We start from the raw sequence: 16,443 nt of genomic DNA, 5'->3' as shown, positions 1-16,443 counted from the left end.
TTTATTTCACCTTTATTTAACCAGGTAGGCTATTTGAGAACAAGCAGTTCGACACAAAGAACAACACAGAGTGACACATGGAATGAACAAAACATGCAGTCAATAATACAGTAGAAAAAAAAGGAAAAAGTCTATATACAGTGAGTGCAAATAAGGGAGTTAAGGCAATAAATAGTCCATGGTGGCGAAGTAATTACAATATGGCAATTAAACACGGGAATGGTAGATGTGCAAAAGATGGATGTGCAAGTAGAGATACTGTGGTGCAAAAGGAGCAAAATAAATAAATACAGTATGGGAATGAGGTAGGTAGATGGACTATGAACAGGTACAGTGATCTGTGAGCTGCTCTGACAGATGGTTCTTAAAGTTAGTGAGGGAGATGGGAATCTCCAGCTTCAGTGATTTTTGCAGTTTGTTCCAGTCAGAGGCAGCAGAGTACTGGAAGGAAAGGCGACCAAAGTAGGAATTGGCTTTGGGGGTGACCAGTGAGATATACCTGCTGGAGCGTGTGCTACAAGTGGGTGCTGCTATGGTGACCAGTGAGCTGAGATAGGGTCAAATCAAATTTTATTTGTCACATACACATGCTTAGCAGATGTTAATGCGAGTGTAGCGAAATGCTTGTGCTTCTAGTTCCGACAATGCAGTAATAACGAACAAGTAATCAAACTAACAATTCCAAAAAACTACTGTCTTATACACAGTGTAAGGGGATAAAGAATATGTACATAAGGATATATGAATGAGTGATGGTACAGAGCAGCATAGGCAAGATACAGTAGATGATATCGAGTACAGTATATACATATGAGATGAGTATGTAAACCAAGTGGCATAGTTAAAGTGGCTAGTGATACATGTATTACATAAGGATGCAGTCGATGATATAGAGTACAGTATCTACGTATGCATATGAGATGAATAATGTAGGGTAAGTAACATTATATAAGGTAGCATTGTTTAAAGTGGCTAGTGATATATTTACATCATTTCCCATCAATTCCCATTATTAAAGTGGCTGGAGTAGAGTCAGTGTCATTGACAGTGTGTTGGCAGTAGCCACTCAATGTTAGTGGTGGCTGTTTAACAGTCTGATGGCTTTGAGATAGAAGCTGTTTTTCAGTCTCTCGGTCCCAGCTTTGATGCACCTGTACTGACCTCGCCTTCTGGATGACAGCGGGGTGAACAGGCAGTGGCTCGGGTGGTTGATGTCCTTGATGATCTTTATGGCCTTCCTGTAGCATCGGGTGGTGTAGGTGTCCTGGAGGGCAGGTAGTTTGCCCCGGTGATGCGTTGTGCAGACCTCACTACCCTCTGGAGAGCCTTACGGTTGAGGGCGGTGCAGTTGCCATACCAGGCGGTGATACAGCCCGCCAGGATGCTCTCGATTGTGCATTTGTAGAAGTTTGTGAGTGCTTTTGGTGACAAGCCGAATTTCTTCAGCCTCCTGAGGTTGAAGAGGCGCTGCTGCGCCTTCCTCACGATGCTGTCTGTGTGAGTGGACCAATTCAGTTTGTCTGTGATGTGTATGCCGAGGAACTTAAAACTTGCTACCCTCTCCACTACTGTTCCATCGATGTGGATGGGGGGGTGTTCCCTCTGCTGTTTCCTGAAGTCCACAATCATCTCCTTAGTTTTGTTGACGTTGAGTGTGAGGTTTATTTTCCTGACACCACACTCCGAGGGCCCTCACCTCCTCCCTGTAGGCCGTCTCGTCGTTGTTGGTAATCAAGCCTACCACTGTTGTGTCGTCCGCAAACTTGATGATTGAGTTGGAGGCGTGCGTGGCCACGCAGTCGTGGGTGAACAGGGAGTACAGGAGAGGGCTCAGAACGCACCCTTGTGGGGCCCCAGTGTTGAGGATCAGCGGGGAGGAGATGTTGTTGCCTACCCTCACCACCTGGGGGCGGCCCGTCAGGAAGTCCAGTACCCAGTTGCACAGGGCGGGGTCGAGACCCAGGGTCTCGAGCTTGATGACGAGCTTGGAGGGTACTATGGTGTTGAATGCCGAGCTGTAGTCGATGAACAGCAGGTATTCCTCTTGTTCAGATGGGTTAGGGCAGTGTGCAGTGTGGTTGAGATTGCATCGTCTGTGGACCTATTTGGGCGGTAAGCAAATTGGAGTGGGTCTAGGGTGTCAGGTAGGGTGGAGGTGATATGGTCCTTGACTAGTCTCTCAAAGCACTTCATGATGACGTATGTGAGTGCTACGGGGCGGTAGTCGTTTAGCTCAGTTACCTTAGCTTTCTTGGGAACAGGAACAATGGTGGCCCTCTTGAAGCATGTGGGAACAGCAGACTGGTATAGGGAATGATTGAATATGTCCGTAAACACACCGGCCAGCTGGTCTGCGCATGCTCTGAGGGCGCGGCTGGGGATGCCGTCTGGGCCTGCAGCCTTGCGAGGGTTAACACGTTTAAATGTCTTACTCACTTCGGCTGCAGTGAAGGAGAGACCGCATGTTTTCGTTGCAGGCCGTGTCAGTGGCACTGTATTGTCCTCAAAGCGGGCAAAAAGTTATTTAGTCTGCCTGGGAGCAAGACATCCTGGTCCGTGACTGGGCTGGCTTTCTTCCTGTAGTCCGTGATTGACTGTAGACCCTGCCACATGCCTCTTGTGTCTGAGCCGTTGAATTGAGATTCTACTTTGTCTCTGTACTGGTGCTTAGCTTGTTTGATAGCCTTGCGGAGGGAATAGCTGCACTGTTTGTATTCAGTCATGTTACCAGACACCTTGCCCTGATTAAAAGCAGTGGTTCGCGCCTTCAGTTTCACACGAATGCTGCCATCAATCCACGGTTTCTGGTTAGGGAATGTTTTAATCGTTGCTATGGGAACGACATCTTCAACGCACGTCTAATGAACTCGCACACCGAATCAGCGTATTCGTCAATGTTGTTGTCTGACGCAATACGAAACATCTCCCAGTCCACGTGATGGAAGCAGTCTTGGAGTGTGGAGTCAGCTTGGTCGGACCAGCGTTGGACAGACCTCAGCATGGGAGCCTCTTGTTTTAGTTTCTGTCTGTAGGCAGGGATCAACAAAATGGAGTCGTGGTCAGCTTTTCCGAAAGGGGGCGGGGCAGGGCCTTATATGCGTCACGGAAGTTAGAGTAACAATGATCCAGGGTCTTTCCACCCCTGGTTGCGCAATCGATATGCTGATAAAATTTAGGGAGTCTTGTTTTCAGATTAGCCTTGTTAAAATCCCCAGCTACAATGAATGCAGCCTCCGGATAAATCGTTTCCAGTTTGCAGAGAGTTAAATAAAGTTCGTTCAGAGCCATCGATGTGTCTGCTTGGGGGGATATATACGGCTGTGATTATAATCGAAGAGAATTCTCTTGGTAGATAATGCGGTCTACATTTGATTGTGAGGAATTCTAAATCAGGTGAACAGAAGGATTTGAGTTCCTGTATGTTTCTTTCATCACACCATGTCACGTTAGTCATAAGGCATACGCCCCCGCCCCTCTTCTTACCAGAAAGATGTTTGTTTCTGTCGGCGCGATGCGTGGAGAAACCCGCTGGCTGCACCGCTTCGGATAGCGTCTCTCCAGTTAGCCATGTTTCCGTGAAGCAGAGAACGTTAGTCTCTGATGTCCCTCTGGAATGCTACCCTTGCTCGGATTTCATCAACCTTGTTGTCAAGAGACTGGACATTGGCAAGAAGAATGCTAGGGAGTGGTGCACGGTGTTCCCGTCTCCGGAGTCTGACCAGAAGACCGCCTCGTTTCCCTCTTTTTCTGAGTCGTTTTTTTGGGTCGCTGCATGGAATCCACTCCGTTGCACTGGTTGAACACAGGATCCGCATCGCGAAAAACATATTCTTGGTCGTACTGATGGTGAGTTGACGCTGATCTTATATTCAGTAGTTCTTCTCGGCTGTATGTAATGAAACCTAAGATGACCTGGGGTACTAGTGTAAGAAATAACACGTAAAAAAAAACAAAAAACTGCATAGTTTCCTAGGAACGCGAAGCGAGGCGGCCATCTCTGTCGGCGCCGGAAGTGGGGCTTTACCTAGCAGAGACTTGTAGATAACCTGTAGCCAGTGGGTTTGGCGACGAGTATGAAGCGAGGGCCAGCCAACGAGAGCGTACAGGTTGCAGTGGTGGGTAGTATATGGGGCTTTGGTGACAAAACGGATGGCACTGTGATAAACTACATCCAGTTTGCTGAGTAGAGTGTTTGAGGCTATTTTATAGATGACATCGCCGAAGTCAAGGATCGGTAGGATGGTCAGTTTTACGAGGGTATGTTTGGCAGCATGAGTGAAGGAAGCTTTGTTGCGAAATAGGAAGCCAATTCTAGATTTAATTTTTGATTGGAGATACTTAATGTGAGTCTGGAAGGAGAGTTTAGTCTAATGTAAAGAGGAGCACTAGACGAGCAGGAGTGAAGCCACTGTCCACATAAGACGGTAAAGACCCACATATTGAGTCCTCGTTGTTTTTGCGAAATTAAATTGGCACTCTGAATAAAGCCAATTTATCATTTGACCATATCCTGGGATTTTTTTATTTGTCAGCTAAAAAAAGGCTTTTAGCATAGCCCCTTTTACACTTCTGCTTGCTTACCCCTACTAGCTAACCACTAGCAGCCTTGAAACGCATTACTTATTAGCAGTTCAGTTTCTTTACATAGTAGACATTGAAAGTCTATAACCAAACTGGCAAAAACTCTGTTGTTGGCCGATGGTAGCTATAGCTAGCCACCTGCTAGCCCGAAGGCTATCATTGCTAATATTGCTAGCAGCAACAGTAAATCCAGGTATACTGGTTAACTAACACACATTGGCTACCATGATATTCTGCAAGTTATATCTTGCCTAGCTAAATAAAGGTCCAAAAAATAATATTAACTCAGCCCCAGCAAGTAGTTCAACAAAAATAAAGACATACCCTATATATCCAATAGTACCCCTTCAAACCACACCCGTTGCTGACAGGTGTATAAAATTGACAGGTGTATAAAAACATTGGCAGTCGAATGGCCTTACTGAAGAGCTCAGTGACTTTCAACGTGGCACCGTCATAGGATGCCACCTTTCCAACAAGTCAGTTTTTCACATTTCTGCCCTGCTGGAGCTGCCCCGGACAACTGTAAGTCATGTTATTTTCAAGTGGAAACATCTAGGAGCAACGAAAGCTCAGCCGCGAAGTGGTAGGCCACACAAGCTCAAAGAACGGGACCGCCGAGTGCTGAAGCTCGTAGCACATAAAAATCGTCTGTCCTCGTTTGCAACACTCACTACAAAGTCCCAAACTGCCTCTGGAAGCAACGTCAGCACAATAACTCTTTGTCTGGAGCTTTATGAAATGGGTTTCCATGGCCAAGTAGCTACACGTAAGCCTAAGATCGCCATGCGCAATGCCAAGCGTTGGCTGGAGTGGTGTAATGCTCGCCGCTATTGGACTCTGGTGCAGTGGAAATGCGTTTTCTGGAGTGATGAATCATGCTTCACCATCTGGCAGTCCGACGGACGAATCTGAGTTTGGTGGATGCCAGGAGAACTCTAGAACTCTCATAGTGCCAACTGTAAAGTTGTAATGGCCTTGAGTTTTTTTCATGGTTTGGGCTTTATTCCAGTGACGGGAAATCTTAACTCTACAGCATACAATGACATTCTAGGCAATTCTGTGCTTCCAACTTTGTGGCAAAAGTTTGAGGAAGGCCCTTTCCTGTTTCAGCATGACAATGCCCCCGTGCGTGAAACTCTTGTTTTTGTCGCACTGCTTTGGAAGAGCATTCCAGGTAAAGCTGGTTGAGAGAATGCCAAGAGGGTGCAAAGCTCTCATCAAGCAAAGGGTGGCTACTTTGAAGAATCTTAAATATATTTTGATTTGTTTAACACTTCGTTTTGGGTTACTACATCATTCCATATGTTTTATTTCATAGTTTTGATGTCTTCACTATTATTCTACAATGTAGAAAATAGTAAAAATAAAGAGGAACCCTTGAAGGAGTAGGTGTGTCCAAACTTTTGACTAATATTAGTTTTTGATAATTCTATTTCACATTGTGAAAATAAGTGTGTGTGTAAAATGTTTATGAACTTTTGCATAAAGACATTTTTAGGAAGACTATCATCAATCTACATTGCTGTCATTTCTTTCAAATCTAACAAACAACCATTTTCATCACCAGTAACAAAATGCTAACATCCAAGAACTGCTAGCAAACTTGCTAGCACAACAAGTGAACAACTTTAGGAGGGTAAGCTTGCCAAATAGAGACCCCTGGAAATCATCCCACGAAAGTAAGAACTGCAATTAAACTGAAAATATACGGTCAGAGGAGAATTATTATTCTGATAAAGGAATTTTGGGTGGGGGGTGAAATGGAGGCATGCTAGAACAAAAGAAACGCAACGCCATGTGTAAATTAATAACAAATGAGTGCAGGAAATTTAAGAAATTCATAAATTCAGGAATTGAACAAATAACTGCAAATGGAAAACCATTGGTTGAGTTCTGGAACTTGAGGCTACAAATTTAAATTCCTATGCAATGTTCTACAAATAGGACTAGTTCACTGTCAGTTTTGTCCTCCTATTATTTTTGTTGAAGTTTTGTTGAACAGTAAAAAGCAATCAGAATGGAGAAAAGCCCATTCAAACCACTTGGAATTAATTTGTTGCCATGCACTACCCATAAAGCATATTTAGAACTTTTATTATTCAGAAACCTCAAATACCATCCTACCTTTAAAAATGCCAGGATATCATATTTTAAGTCACTTAGCTTTATGTTCTACTGTCAAAACCACTATGACCACCGCAGCTGCCTACAGTAAAAAGAGACCTGTAATGTCAGTGATTCTTTCTATATGGGTTTCAATTTGTATTACGTGATCTTGGTCATTGGCAATTTCATTACCTAAAAGCTTTCTCAGGGGTCACTGGCCTCTCTATACACCTACTGTATGTAATCATTTATAGATCAGCTATAAGCGCCTTTACTTCAAATTCTACCCCATAGTGAAATTAGTTTAATCCCACAGGTTATATCCTATTCCCATTCTATGTCACTCCTTTGCATATTCTCCAGAGTCCTACAAGCATTAGATTTGGTCCGAACATGATCAAAACCGTGGGGCACTTATCACACATCTACTTCAATTTCTGAAGCTGGTAACTCGAATGAACTTGTCCTCTGCAGCAGAGGTAACTCTGGGTCTTCCATTCCTGTGGCGGTCCTCATGAGAGCCAGATTCATGATGGTGTTTGATGGTTTTTGTGACTGCACTTGAAGAAACTTTCAACGTTCTAGAAATGTTCCGTATTGACTGACCTTCATGTCTTAAAGTAATGTTGGACTGTCGTTTTTCTTTGCTTATTTAAGCAGTTCTTGCCATAGTATGGACTTAGTCCTATTTGGTAAAAGACCATCTTCTGTATACCCTCCTACCTTGTCACAACACAACTGATTGGCTCAAACGCATTAAGAAGGAAAGCAATTCCATAAATTCACTTTTAACAAGGCACACCTGTTAATTGAAATGCATTCCGGGTGACTGCCTCATGAAGCTAGTTGAGAGAATGCCAAGAGTGTGTGAAGCTGTCATCAAGGCAAAGGGTGGCTATTTGAAGAATCTCAAATATTACATTTTTTGATTTGTCTTAACACTTTTTTGGTTACTACATGATTCCATGTGTTATTTCATAGTTTTGATGTCTTCACTGTTATTCTACAATGTAGAAAATAGTCAAAATAAATGAAACACCCTTGAATGAGTAGGTGTTCTAAAACTTTGTGTGTGTGCGCACACTCAGAAAGTGTTCAGAGATCTGGACTTTTTACACATTTTGTTATGTTACATACTTATTCTAAAATGGATTAAATAAAATAGAAAATCCTCATCAATCTACACACAATACCCCATAATGACTAAGAAAAAACAGGTTTTTAGATTTTTCCTAATTTATAAAAAATAATAAACCGATACCTTATTTACATAAGTATTCAGACCCTTTGTTGTGAGACTCGAAATTGAGCACAGGTGCGTCCTGTTTCCATCCATCATCCTTAAGATGTTTCTTCCTGTGGAGTCCACCTGTGGTAAATTTCAGTTGATTGAACATGATTTGGAAAGGCACAGACCTGTCTATATAAGGTCCCACAGTTGACAGTGCATGTCAGAGCAAAACCCAAGCCATGAGGTAAAAGGAATTGTCCGTAGAGCTCCGAGACAGGATTGTGTTGAGGCACAGATCTGGGAAAGTGTACTAAAAAATGTCTGCAGCTTTGAAGGTCCCCAAGAACACAGTGGACACAGTCATTCTTACACTGAACCCAAACCGGCTGTGGGCGTGCGCCATCGGGCATAAATGTATTTTGTCCGACCACAACAAACGCTATCACGACACACAGGTTAAAATATCAAAACAAGCTCTGAACCAAATACATTAATTTGGGGACAAGTTGAAAAGCAGTAAACATTTATGGCAATTTAGCTAGCATTTGTCCTATTTAGCTAGCTTGCTGTTGCTAGCTAATTTGTCCTGGGATATAAACATTGAGTTATTATTTTACATGAAATGCACAAAGTCTTCGACTCCGACGATTAATCCACACAAAACGGTCAACCGAATTGTTTCTAGTCATCTCACCTAGGCTTTTTCTTCTCTTGACTTTATATTGCGATTGGCAACTTTCATATATTAGATGCATTACTACCACTGAACCCGCTCGTCTTTCAGTCACCCATGTGGGTATATCCAATGAGGAGATGGCATGCGACATGAGCGTTGTAGTCAGCCTGTTAAATGGGAGAAGTTTGGAACCACCAAGACTCTTACTAGAGCTGGCCGCCGGCCAAACTGAGCAGGGGGAGAAGGGCCTTGGTCAGGGAGGTGATCAAGAACCCGATGGTCACTCTGACAGAGCTCCGGATTTGCTCTGTAGAGATGGGAGAACCTTCCAGAAGGATAGCAATCTATACAGCAGTCCACCAATCAGGCTTTTATGTAGAGTGACCTGACGGAAGCCACTCTTCAGTAAAAGGCACATGACAGCCCGCTTGGAGTTTGCCAAAAGGCATCTAAAGACTCTCAGACCGTGAGGAACAAGATTCTCTGGTCTGATGAGGTCAAGATTGAACTCTTTAGCCTGAATGGCAAACGTCACGTCTGGAGGAAACCTGTCATCATCCCTATTGTGAAGCATGGTGGTGGCAACATGTTTTTCAGTGGCAGGGACTGGGAGACTAGTCAGGATCGAGGGAATGATGAACGATCTAAAGTACAGAGAGATCCTTGATAAAAAATCTGCTCCAGAGCACTCAGGACCTCAGACGAAGTTCGAACATTCACCGTTGAACAGGACAATGACCCTAAGCATACAGCCAAGACAATGCATGAGTGGCTTCGGGACAAGCCTCTGAATGTCCTTGAGTAGCCCATCCAGAGCCCAGACTTTAACCCAATCAAACATCTCTGGAGAGACCTGAAAATAGCTGTGCAGCGACGCTCCCCATCCAACCTGAAAGAGGTTGAAAGGATCCGTAGAGAAGAATGAAAGAAACTCCCCAAATACAGGTGTGCCGAGCTTGTAGCGTCATACCCAAGAAGACTTGAGTCTGTAATCCCTGCCAAAGGTGCTTCAAAAAAGTACTGAGTAAAGGGTCTGAAATACGTTTGTAAATGTGATATTTCAGTTCATAAAAATAAAAAGTGCAACATATCAATATAAATGTGTCGTTATGGTGTATTGTGTGTAGATTGATAAGAAAACAAATATATTTAATTAATTTTACAATAAGGCTGTAACAGAATGTTCAAAAAAATCAAGGTGTCTGAATATTTTCCGAGTGCACTGTATAACAATTTCATAGCATTTTTATTCAACCACCTGCGGGCCGGATTAAGTGGGATCCCATTGCCTTGAGTTTGTCACAAGCTCTAATCGATCTTGATCTGATCCTATGCTGCCACCAAGGGCCTGCTCCTTTGCTATGTATTGGAAAATAAAAAAGACCTCAGTGGATTGGACAGCTTTTTACAATTATTATTATTTTTTATTTATTTAACTAAATTATTATTTATAATGACGGCCTAGGAACAGTGGGTTAACTGCCTTGTTCATGGCCAGCATGACAGATTTTTACCTTGTCAGCTCGGGGATTCGATCTAGCCACCTTTCGGTTACTAGCCCAACGCTCTAACCAGTAGGCTGCCTTCTGCCCCAGATAAAGAGGCTTAACTCCCAACTGAACTTCTGCCATTAAAATCTTTCTCTGCTGGGCGAGGAGAGGCTCGCTCTCTGACTCAGCTGAGGCCTGGTGGAATCTAGGCCTGATCCAACTGTTGATAGTGATTATTTTGCGCGATCTCCACAACCTGGTTGCCGCACCCATATGTCATGTTTTTATTTTATTTGAATCATTGAGTGAATGACTACGGAGCATGTTCCTTGTTTACGCCCATCCCCCTTAGTCCCTGACGTGCCTCGGAATGAGAGGACTATGTACTTATGTTCCATTCCATGACCCTCATTCACTTGTGGAGCAGCAGATGAGGATCTACAACTTGTGGAGGTCAAGTCAGTGAGCTTGAATTTGGGGGGAGATTGTCTAGCTCTAAGCTTGTGACTAAGCTGGGTTTTGAAACTGTGATCTGGATGTTTCCAAGCGCTCATCTGGGTGGTGGGGGGTTGGGGGTGCAGATTGAGTGATGCAATCATACCGAACACATTGATTTTAATCCGTTGGTTAATTCAGGCCACTTTTGTGTTTGTTTTTACACAGGTCTTGCATGCTTGAAATGTATGTGAACATAATTTTGAAAAGCCAATTATTAACCTCTCTGGTTTCAGTGGGACGGTAGCGTCCCACCTCGACATCAGCCAGTGAAATTGCAGGGCGCCAGATTCAAAACAACAGAAATCCCATAATTAAAATTCCTCAAACATACAAGTATTATACACCATTTTAAAGATACACTTCTTGTTAATCCAACCACAGTGTCCGATATCAAAAAGGCTTTACGGCGCAAGCACACCATGCGATTAAGTTAGGTCAGCGCCTAGTCACAGAAAATCATACAGCCATTTTCCAGCCAAGGAGAGGGCTCACAAAAGTCAGAAATAGCGATTAAATGGATCACTAACCTTTGATCTTCATCAGATGGCACTCACATGACTTCATGGTACACAATAAATGTTTGTTTTGTTCGATAAAGTTAATCTTTATGTCCAAAAACCTCAGTTGAAATTGCCGCGTTATGTTCAGTAATCATTGTCTCAAACAAACATCCGGTGAAATTTCAGAGAGCCACATCAAATTACAGAAATACTCATCATAAACATTGATGAAGGATTAAAGATAAACGTCTTGTTAATCCAGCCGCTGTGTCAGATTTCAAAAAGGCTTTACGGCGAAAGCAAACCATGCAATTGCGTTAGGTCAGCGCCTAGCCACAAAAACTATACAGCCATTTTTCAACCAAGGAGAGTTGTCACAAATGTCAGATATAGCGTTAAAATTAATCACTTACCTTTGCTCTTCATCTGGTGGCACTCCCAGGACTCCATGTTACACAATAAATGTTTGTTTTGTTTGATAATGTCCCTCTTTATGTCCAAAAACCTCTGTTTTGTTGGTGCGTTTAGTTCAGTAATCCAAAGGCACAAAGTGCGCTCTCAACATCCAGATGAAAAGTCAAAGTACAATAAAAGTTAGTAGAAACATGTCAAACGATGTTTAAAATCAATCCTCAGGTTGATTTTGTCATAAATAATCAATAGTATTTCAACCGGACAAAATCTTTGTCAATAGATCACGCGCTGGACTCGTGTCTGGAAATATCCACTGTCCACTCATTGAAAGTGCTGTATCTCCCTCTTTTTTCAGAGTAAAAGCCTGAAACAATGCATGAAGACTGGCCACACGTAGAAGAAGCCATAGAGAATGTGAACTGGGTCCTAAGTCTTTGTATGGTGGATAGGCTTTCAATGGAAAAACAGCCTTTCAAAATAATAGTACTTCCTGGATGGATTTTCCTCAGGTTTTTGACTGCCATATCAGTTCTGCTATACTCAGACATTATTTTAACAGTTCTGGAAACTTTAGAGTTTTCTATCCAAATCTACCAATTATATGCATATCCTAGCTTCTGGGCCTGAGTAGCAGGCAGTTTAATTTGGGCATGCTTTTCATCCAAAATTCCCGAATGCTACCCCTTACCCTAGTGAAGTTAATAAAGATGTGAATGATTACTATCCTCACACACACATCAAATGTATCCTGTTTTAGGCTCAGACAACCTTGCTCGCTGCGGTGCTCTGGAAAGCCTGGTGAATGACGTGGTGGATGACACCTGGGACGACAGGGCCATGAACAGGATCAGTGCCATCCACTTCCTGGATGATAACGATGACGACGATGATGAAAAGGTGAGGTGAAGCGCTAGAAGTGTGTGAAGGGGAATGACAGGAGGCGATGAGGTCGAAAAGACCTTTCACCATTCACAGGGGTCGTTTGAAACGTCAACTGTCAATACTCACTAAACAAGGAATAGAGATTTATGTATTCAACTAATAAAAAGCGTTGTTGAGTCCATTAACTGTTTGAAAACTAGGTTTGATCTTTCAGATCTTTTAAATTACAGTCGGGTCCAAAATGATTGTTAGCCTTGATAAAGATATGCAAATAAAGACTGTATAATACAAATACTGAGCTATATTGTATGTAAAAGGGAAAAAAAGACAATTGCTCAGATAAAGATTTTGTTTAACAATTTAATATTTTTCCTCAAAGATAAGTACAAATTATTGGCACCCTGGTTTTAAATAATACCTTTCAATAACTCACTGCACTAAGCCTTTTAAAGGGATCTTAGACCATTCCTCCATACAGTTTTTCCTGATCCTTGATATCCTTCGTCTGCGCTTATGGACTTGCCCTCTTCAATTCAAGTCTCATAAAATATTTTTAGAAAAGGGCTCAATTCCATTAATAATAGAATATACCATTTAGCAGACGCATTTATCTAAAGCGACTTAGTCATGCGCACATTTTTATTTTTACGTATGGATAGTTATCTTCGGAAGGTAAGGTATTGAAAACACAGGTCCCAATCATTTTGAACCCTAGCTTTTTGAGAAAAAATGACTTGATTTAACAAAATCTCTTTTCTCTCTGCAACTGTAGTATAAAATAGTATCCCCATTTTCTTTAGCATACAATATATATACAGTATTAAAGAAAAATATTTTATCAAAGGTGCCAATAATTTTGGACCTTAATGTATGTCCAAGTGCATATGTACACTCAGTTGCCAGTTTTAGGTAGACCCATATCGTACCGGATCATAACTACGTGCTTCCAGAACAGCCTGAATTATTTGGGGACATGGAAATGTTGCTCAAATGGTATCAAGGGACCCAAGGTGTACTAGGCCCTGGACTCATGCTGCTTACACCAAATCCTGACTCTGCCATAAGCATGACACACCATGAACCGGGATTTGTCGGACCAGGCAATATTTTTTTTTCCACTCCTCAATTGTTCACTGTTGGTGATTGCGTGCCCGCTGGAGCCGCCACTTGTTTTTAGCTGATAGGAGTGGAACCTGGTGTGGTCATTTGCTGCAATAGCACATCCGTGACAAGGACTGAGATGCGAATTTCACACCACTGTTGTTCTCCACCGTTATTTGCCTGTTTGTGGCCCACCTGTTCGCTTGCACGATTCTTGCCATTCTCTTTCGACCTCTCATCAACAAGCTGTTTTCATCCACGGGACTGCCACTTACTGGATGTTTTTTGCACTATTTTCAGGAAAGCCTAGACACTACCGTGCATGAAAAGCCTAGGAGGCCAGCCGTTTCTGAGATACTGGATCATACCACGGTTAAAGTTGCTTAGGTCACCCGTTTCGCCCATTCTAATGTTCAATCGAACAATAACTGAATGCCTGTCTGCCTGCTTTACAGTATATAGCAACTCATGGCCATGTGACTCACTGTCTGTAGGAACGAACCATGCATAAACTGGTGACTGAGTGTATAACATATTATATACGTTGCTATGAAGGTAATATAATACATGACAGAATGACAGACCTGTTGATTAATCTGGGTCCATTCAGTCTTACAGATCCGTCTCACTGTTTCTCCTCCCTGTCCCTCTTTATTTTCTCCCCACAGGGAACGCTGATGCGACGGGCCACTCCTCACCCAGGCGAGCTGAAGACTATGAAGAAAGCAGCGGAGAACCTCCGCAACGACCTGAACGCTGCCAAAGGCCTGGATTCCAACAAAAACGAGGTCAATAATGCTACAGTCACCACGTCTGTGTGACTCTTACCTCAGAAACATTCTTACCTCTTGTGTCTCTCACCATGTTCTCCTGCACAACCCCTTGAACCTACTTTTCCCCACAAACCCCTCTGCGATCTACCTACCCCTCCTGCAGCTCATCCCTGGGACTCTGCTGTGATCCTCTTGTCCAGTATCTTACTTCATCTCCAATACCCTGCACGGTATCTGGCTCAGACTACCAGGGCCCATGTGCCTTCTTTTCAAACTATTGTGCTATCTTTTCAAACAGCAATAATATGCACAGGTGTGTTCCTTTTTAAAGGTATTTTTTAAAGTTAGTGCTTTTTAAAGATTTATTTTTTCCTTTTTTTTTTACAGACAATAGGTAGTTGCACTACTGTAAGTCTTAAGTATATTAAATAATGTTGACATTTATATATATTTGTTTTATTTTTTAAATACTGGGGGAATATTTCTTTTTACATTTTGGGGATACTTAGTTTTTGGACCTACTGATTTAAGGATTATTGTATAGTCATTTGTGAATATCGATACTTTTATACTTTTTGGCAGCTCAGATGGTGTAAATTAAAACAATGTATAGCAAGTTTCTTAAACTATCGCAGAATTTAAAAAATGTTATCTTGGTATTTGGTACGTATTTTATTTCCTTTTTAGTGTTTTCCTTTTAAGTAAAAAAAAACAAACAAATGCAGTTGCTAATGTCTTATCAAAACAATATAATTCCCTTTGGGTGAGTAGACTGCCTCGAATCTTCTTTTCTACTCCATTGTCTAACTGCTTAATCAAATCCTAAACTCATTTTTATATAGACATGTTTGGTAAGTTTGTAATTAAGTTTGGAACATGTACCATAACCACTCTCCCACAACAGATTGAGTGGAAGTGACAAGGCTGTCTGTCTTTCTTTCATTGCGATTCACTGCTTTGAAATGTTTTCTTAATACCAGATACCAGAAACAGCTGCATTTTAACATTTGCCACTTTCTCCCTTTAACACATGAGCTTAGACTTTCAATGGCCAATTTCATTACAAACAAGGTAATAAGAACCAGGGTGGAATCTTTTGAAAATGCAGTTTAAGCATACACTAATGCACTTCTTAGTTTATTGCGTCTTAATAAAACGGAATGTTCTTCAAATGGTACACTACAACATTGATTTAACTTTTTGTTTTAAATGTATTTCAAGGAGAGGACCATATAAATTTGTTTTAATGTGGATTTCATCTTTTTAAATTATTTTTATTTTAATGATCAAGCTGCACAAAAACACAATTTGAAATTGGCATGGACACTGAGCCTACAGATTTGGACGACTTTTAACCACTGATAAAATAAAATGGGTTTAAAACCAAACATGATTCGTTATTCCCCTTAACTTCGTTTTTAGTCCATTACTCTTTAGTGTTTCAGCCTTTAGTCCTTTATGAAAAATGTAGACCTTCTGTTTTTGCTTCACCATCTCACAATTGTTAACACGTCATCTAACGTCTCATATCTGTTAACATGTCAAATCATAAATGCCATATTTTGTGTATTCAAGCCGCACATGCCCTTATCATTGATTATTCTTAAATACTGTATGTATTTGCCATTCAAATTGAATTAGATTTTAACCGTTTAATTTCCATTTTTTTAAGGAAATCACTCAGTTTTAACAAAGCCCATTGATAAAAAGCTCATCAGGGTGGTCATTCACACGTTAGTACTTTTTCCTCAACCATTCATCTCCTGTTTTGTCCATCCAACTTGCATTGCATGACTTGTGTATATAGTATGCAACACCTCACCTAACTGTCATGTGCTGTATGTGAAGTCTGTAAGTATGGACTGCATTCAATGTTGCATTCACAAAGTTTAAATTCCATGTGTTTATCTCAAGTAGATGTTTATATTGTATTAATACAATGCAATGAGTATCGTTATCCCTAACCGTTCCCTGGTTTTATTTAGGCTTGTAAAGGCAAATTATACATCCCCTGAACAGCTTGTATGATTTTCAAGTCTACAGTACCTTCAGAAAGTATTCATACCTCTTGACTTATTCCACATTTTGTTCTTACAGCCTGAATTCAAAATGGATGAAATATATTTTCCCCACCTATCTACACACAATACCCCATAATGACAAAGTGAAACATGTTTTTAGACATTTT

The 16,443-nt window shown here is 41.6% G+C and overlaps 1 protein-coding gene across 3 annotated transcripts in view; it reads left to right on the top strand.

The window, feature by feature from the left end:
* LOC112256896 (leucine-rich repeat-containing protein 1) overlaps positions 1 to 16,212 on the top strand; it is a 75,832-nt gene extending 59,620 nt beyond the window's left edge. For all 3 annotated transcript variants that reach the window (XM_024430463.2, XM_024430473.2, XM_024430455.2), the window contains 2 exons: positions 12,257 to 12,396; positions 14,151 to 16,212. In XM_024430463.2, coding sequence (XP_024286231.1) covers positions 12,257 to 12,396; positions 14,151 to 14,303 — 293 coding nt within the window. In that variant the 3' untranslated portion in view covers positions 14,304 to 16,212. The remainder of the gene's footprint in view (positions 1 to 12,256; positions 12,397 to 14,150) is intronic.
* Positions 16,213 to 16,443: the final 231 nt, after the last annotated feature.

Source organism: Oncorhynchus tshawytscha, linkage group LG01 (genome assembly GCF_018296145.1).
Source record: "Oncorhynchus tshawytscha isolate Ot180627B linkage group LG01, Otsh_v2.0, whole genome shotgun sequence".
Classification (NCBI taxonomy): Eukaryota; Metazoa; Chordata; class Actinopteri; order Salmoniformes; family Salmonidae; genus Oncorhynchus; species Oncorhynchus tshawytscha.
Note: the sequence above shows the minus strand (reverse complement) of the source record. Positions and strands in the feature narration are given on the sequence as shown.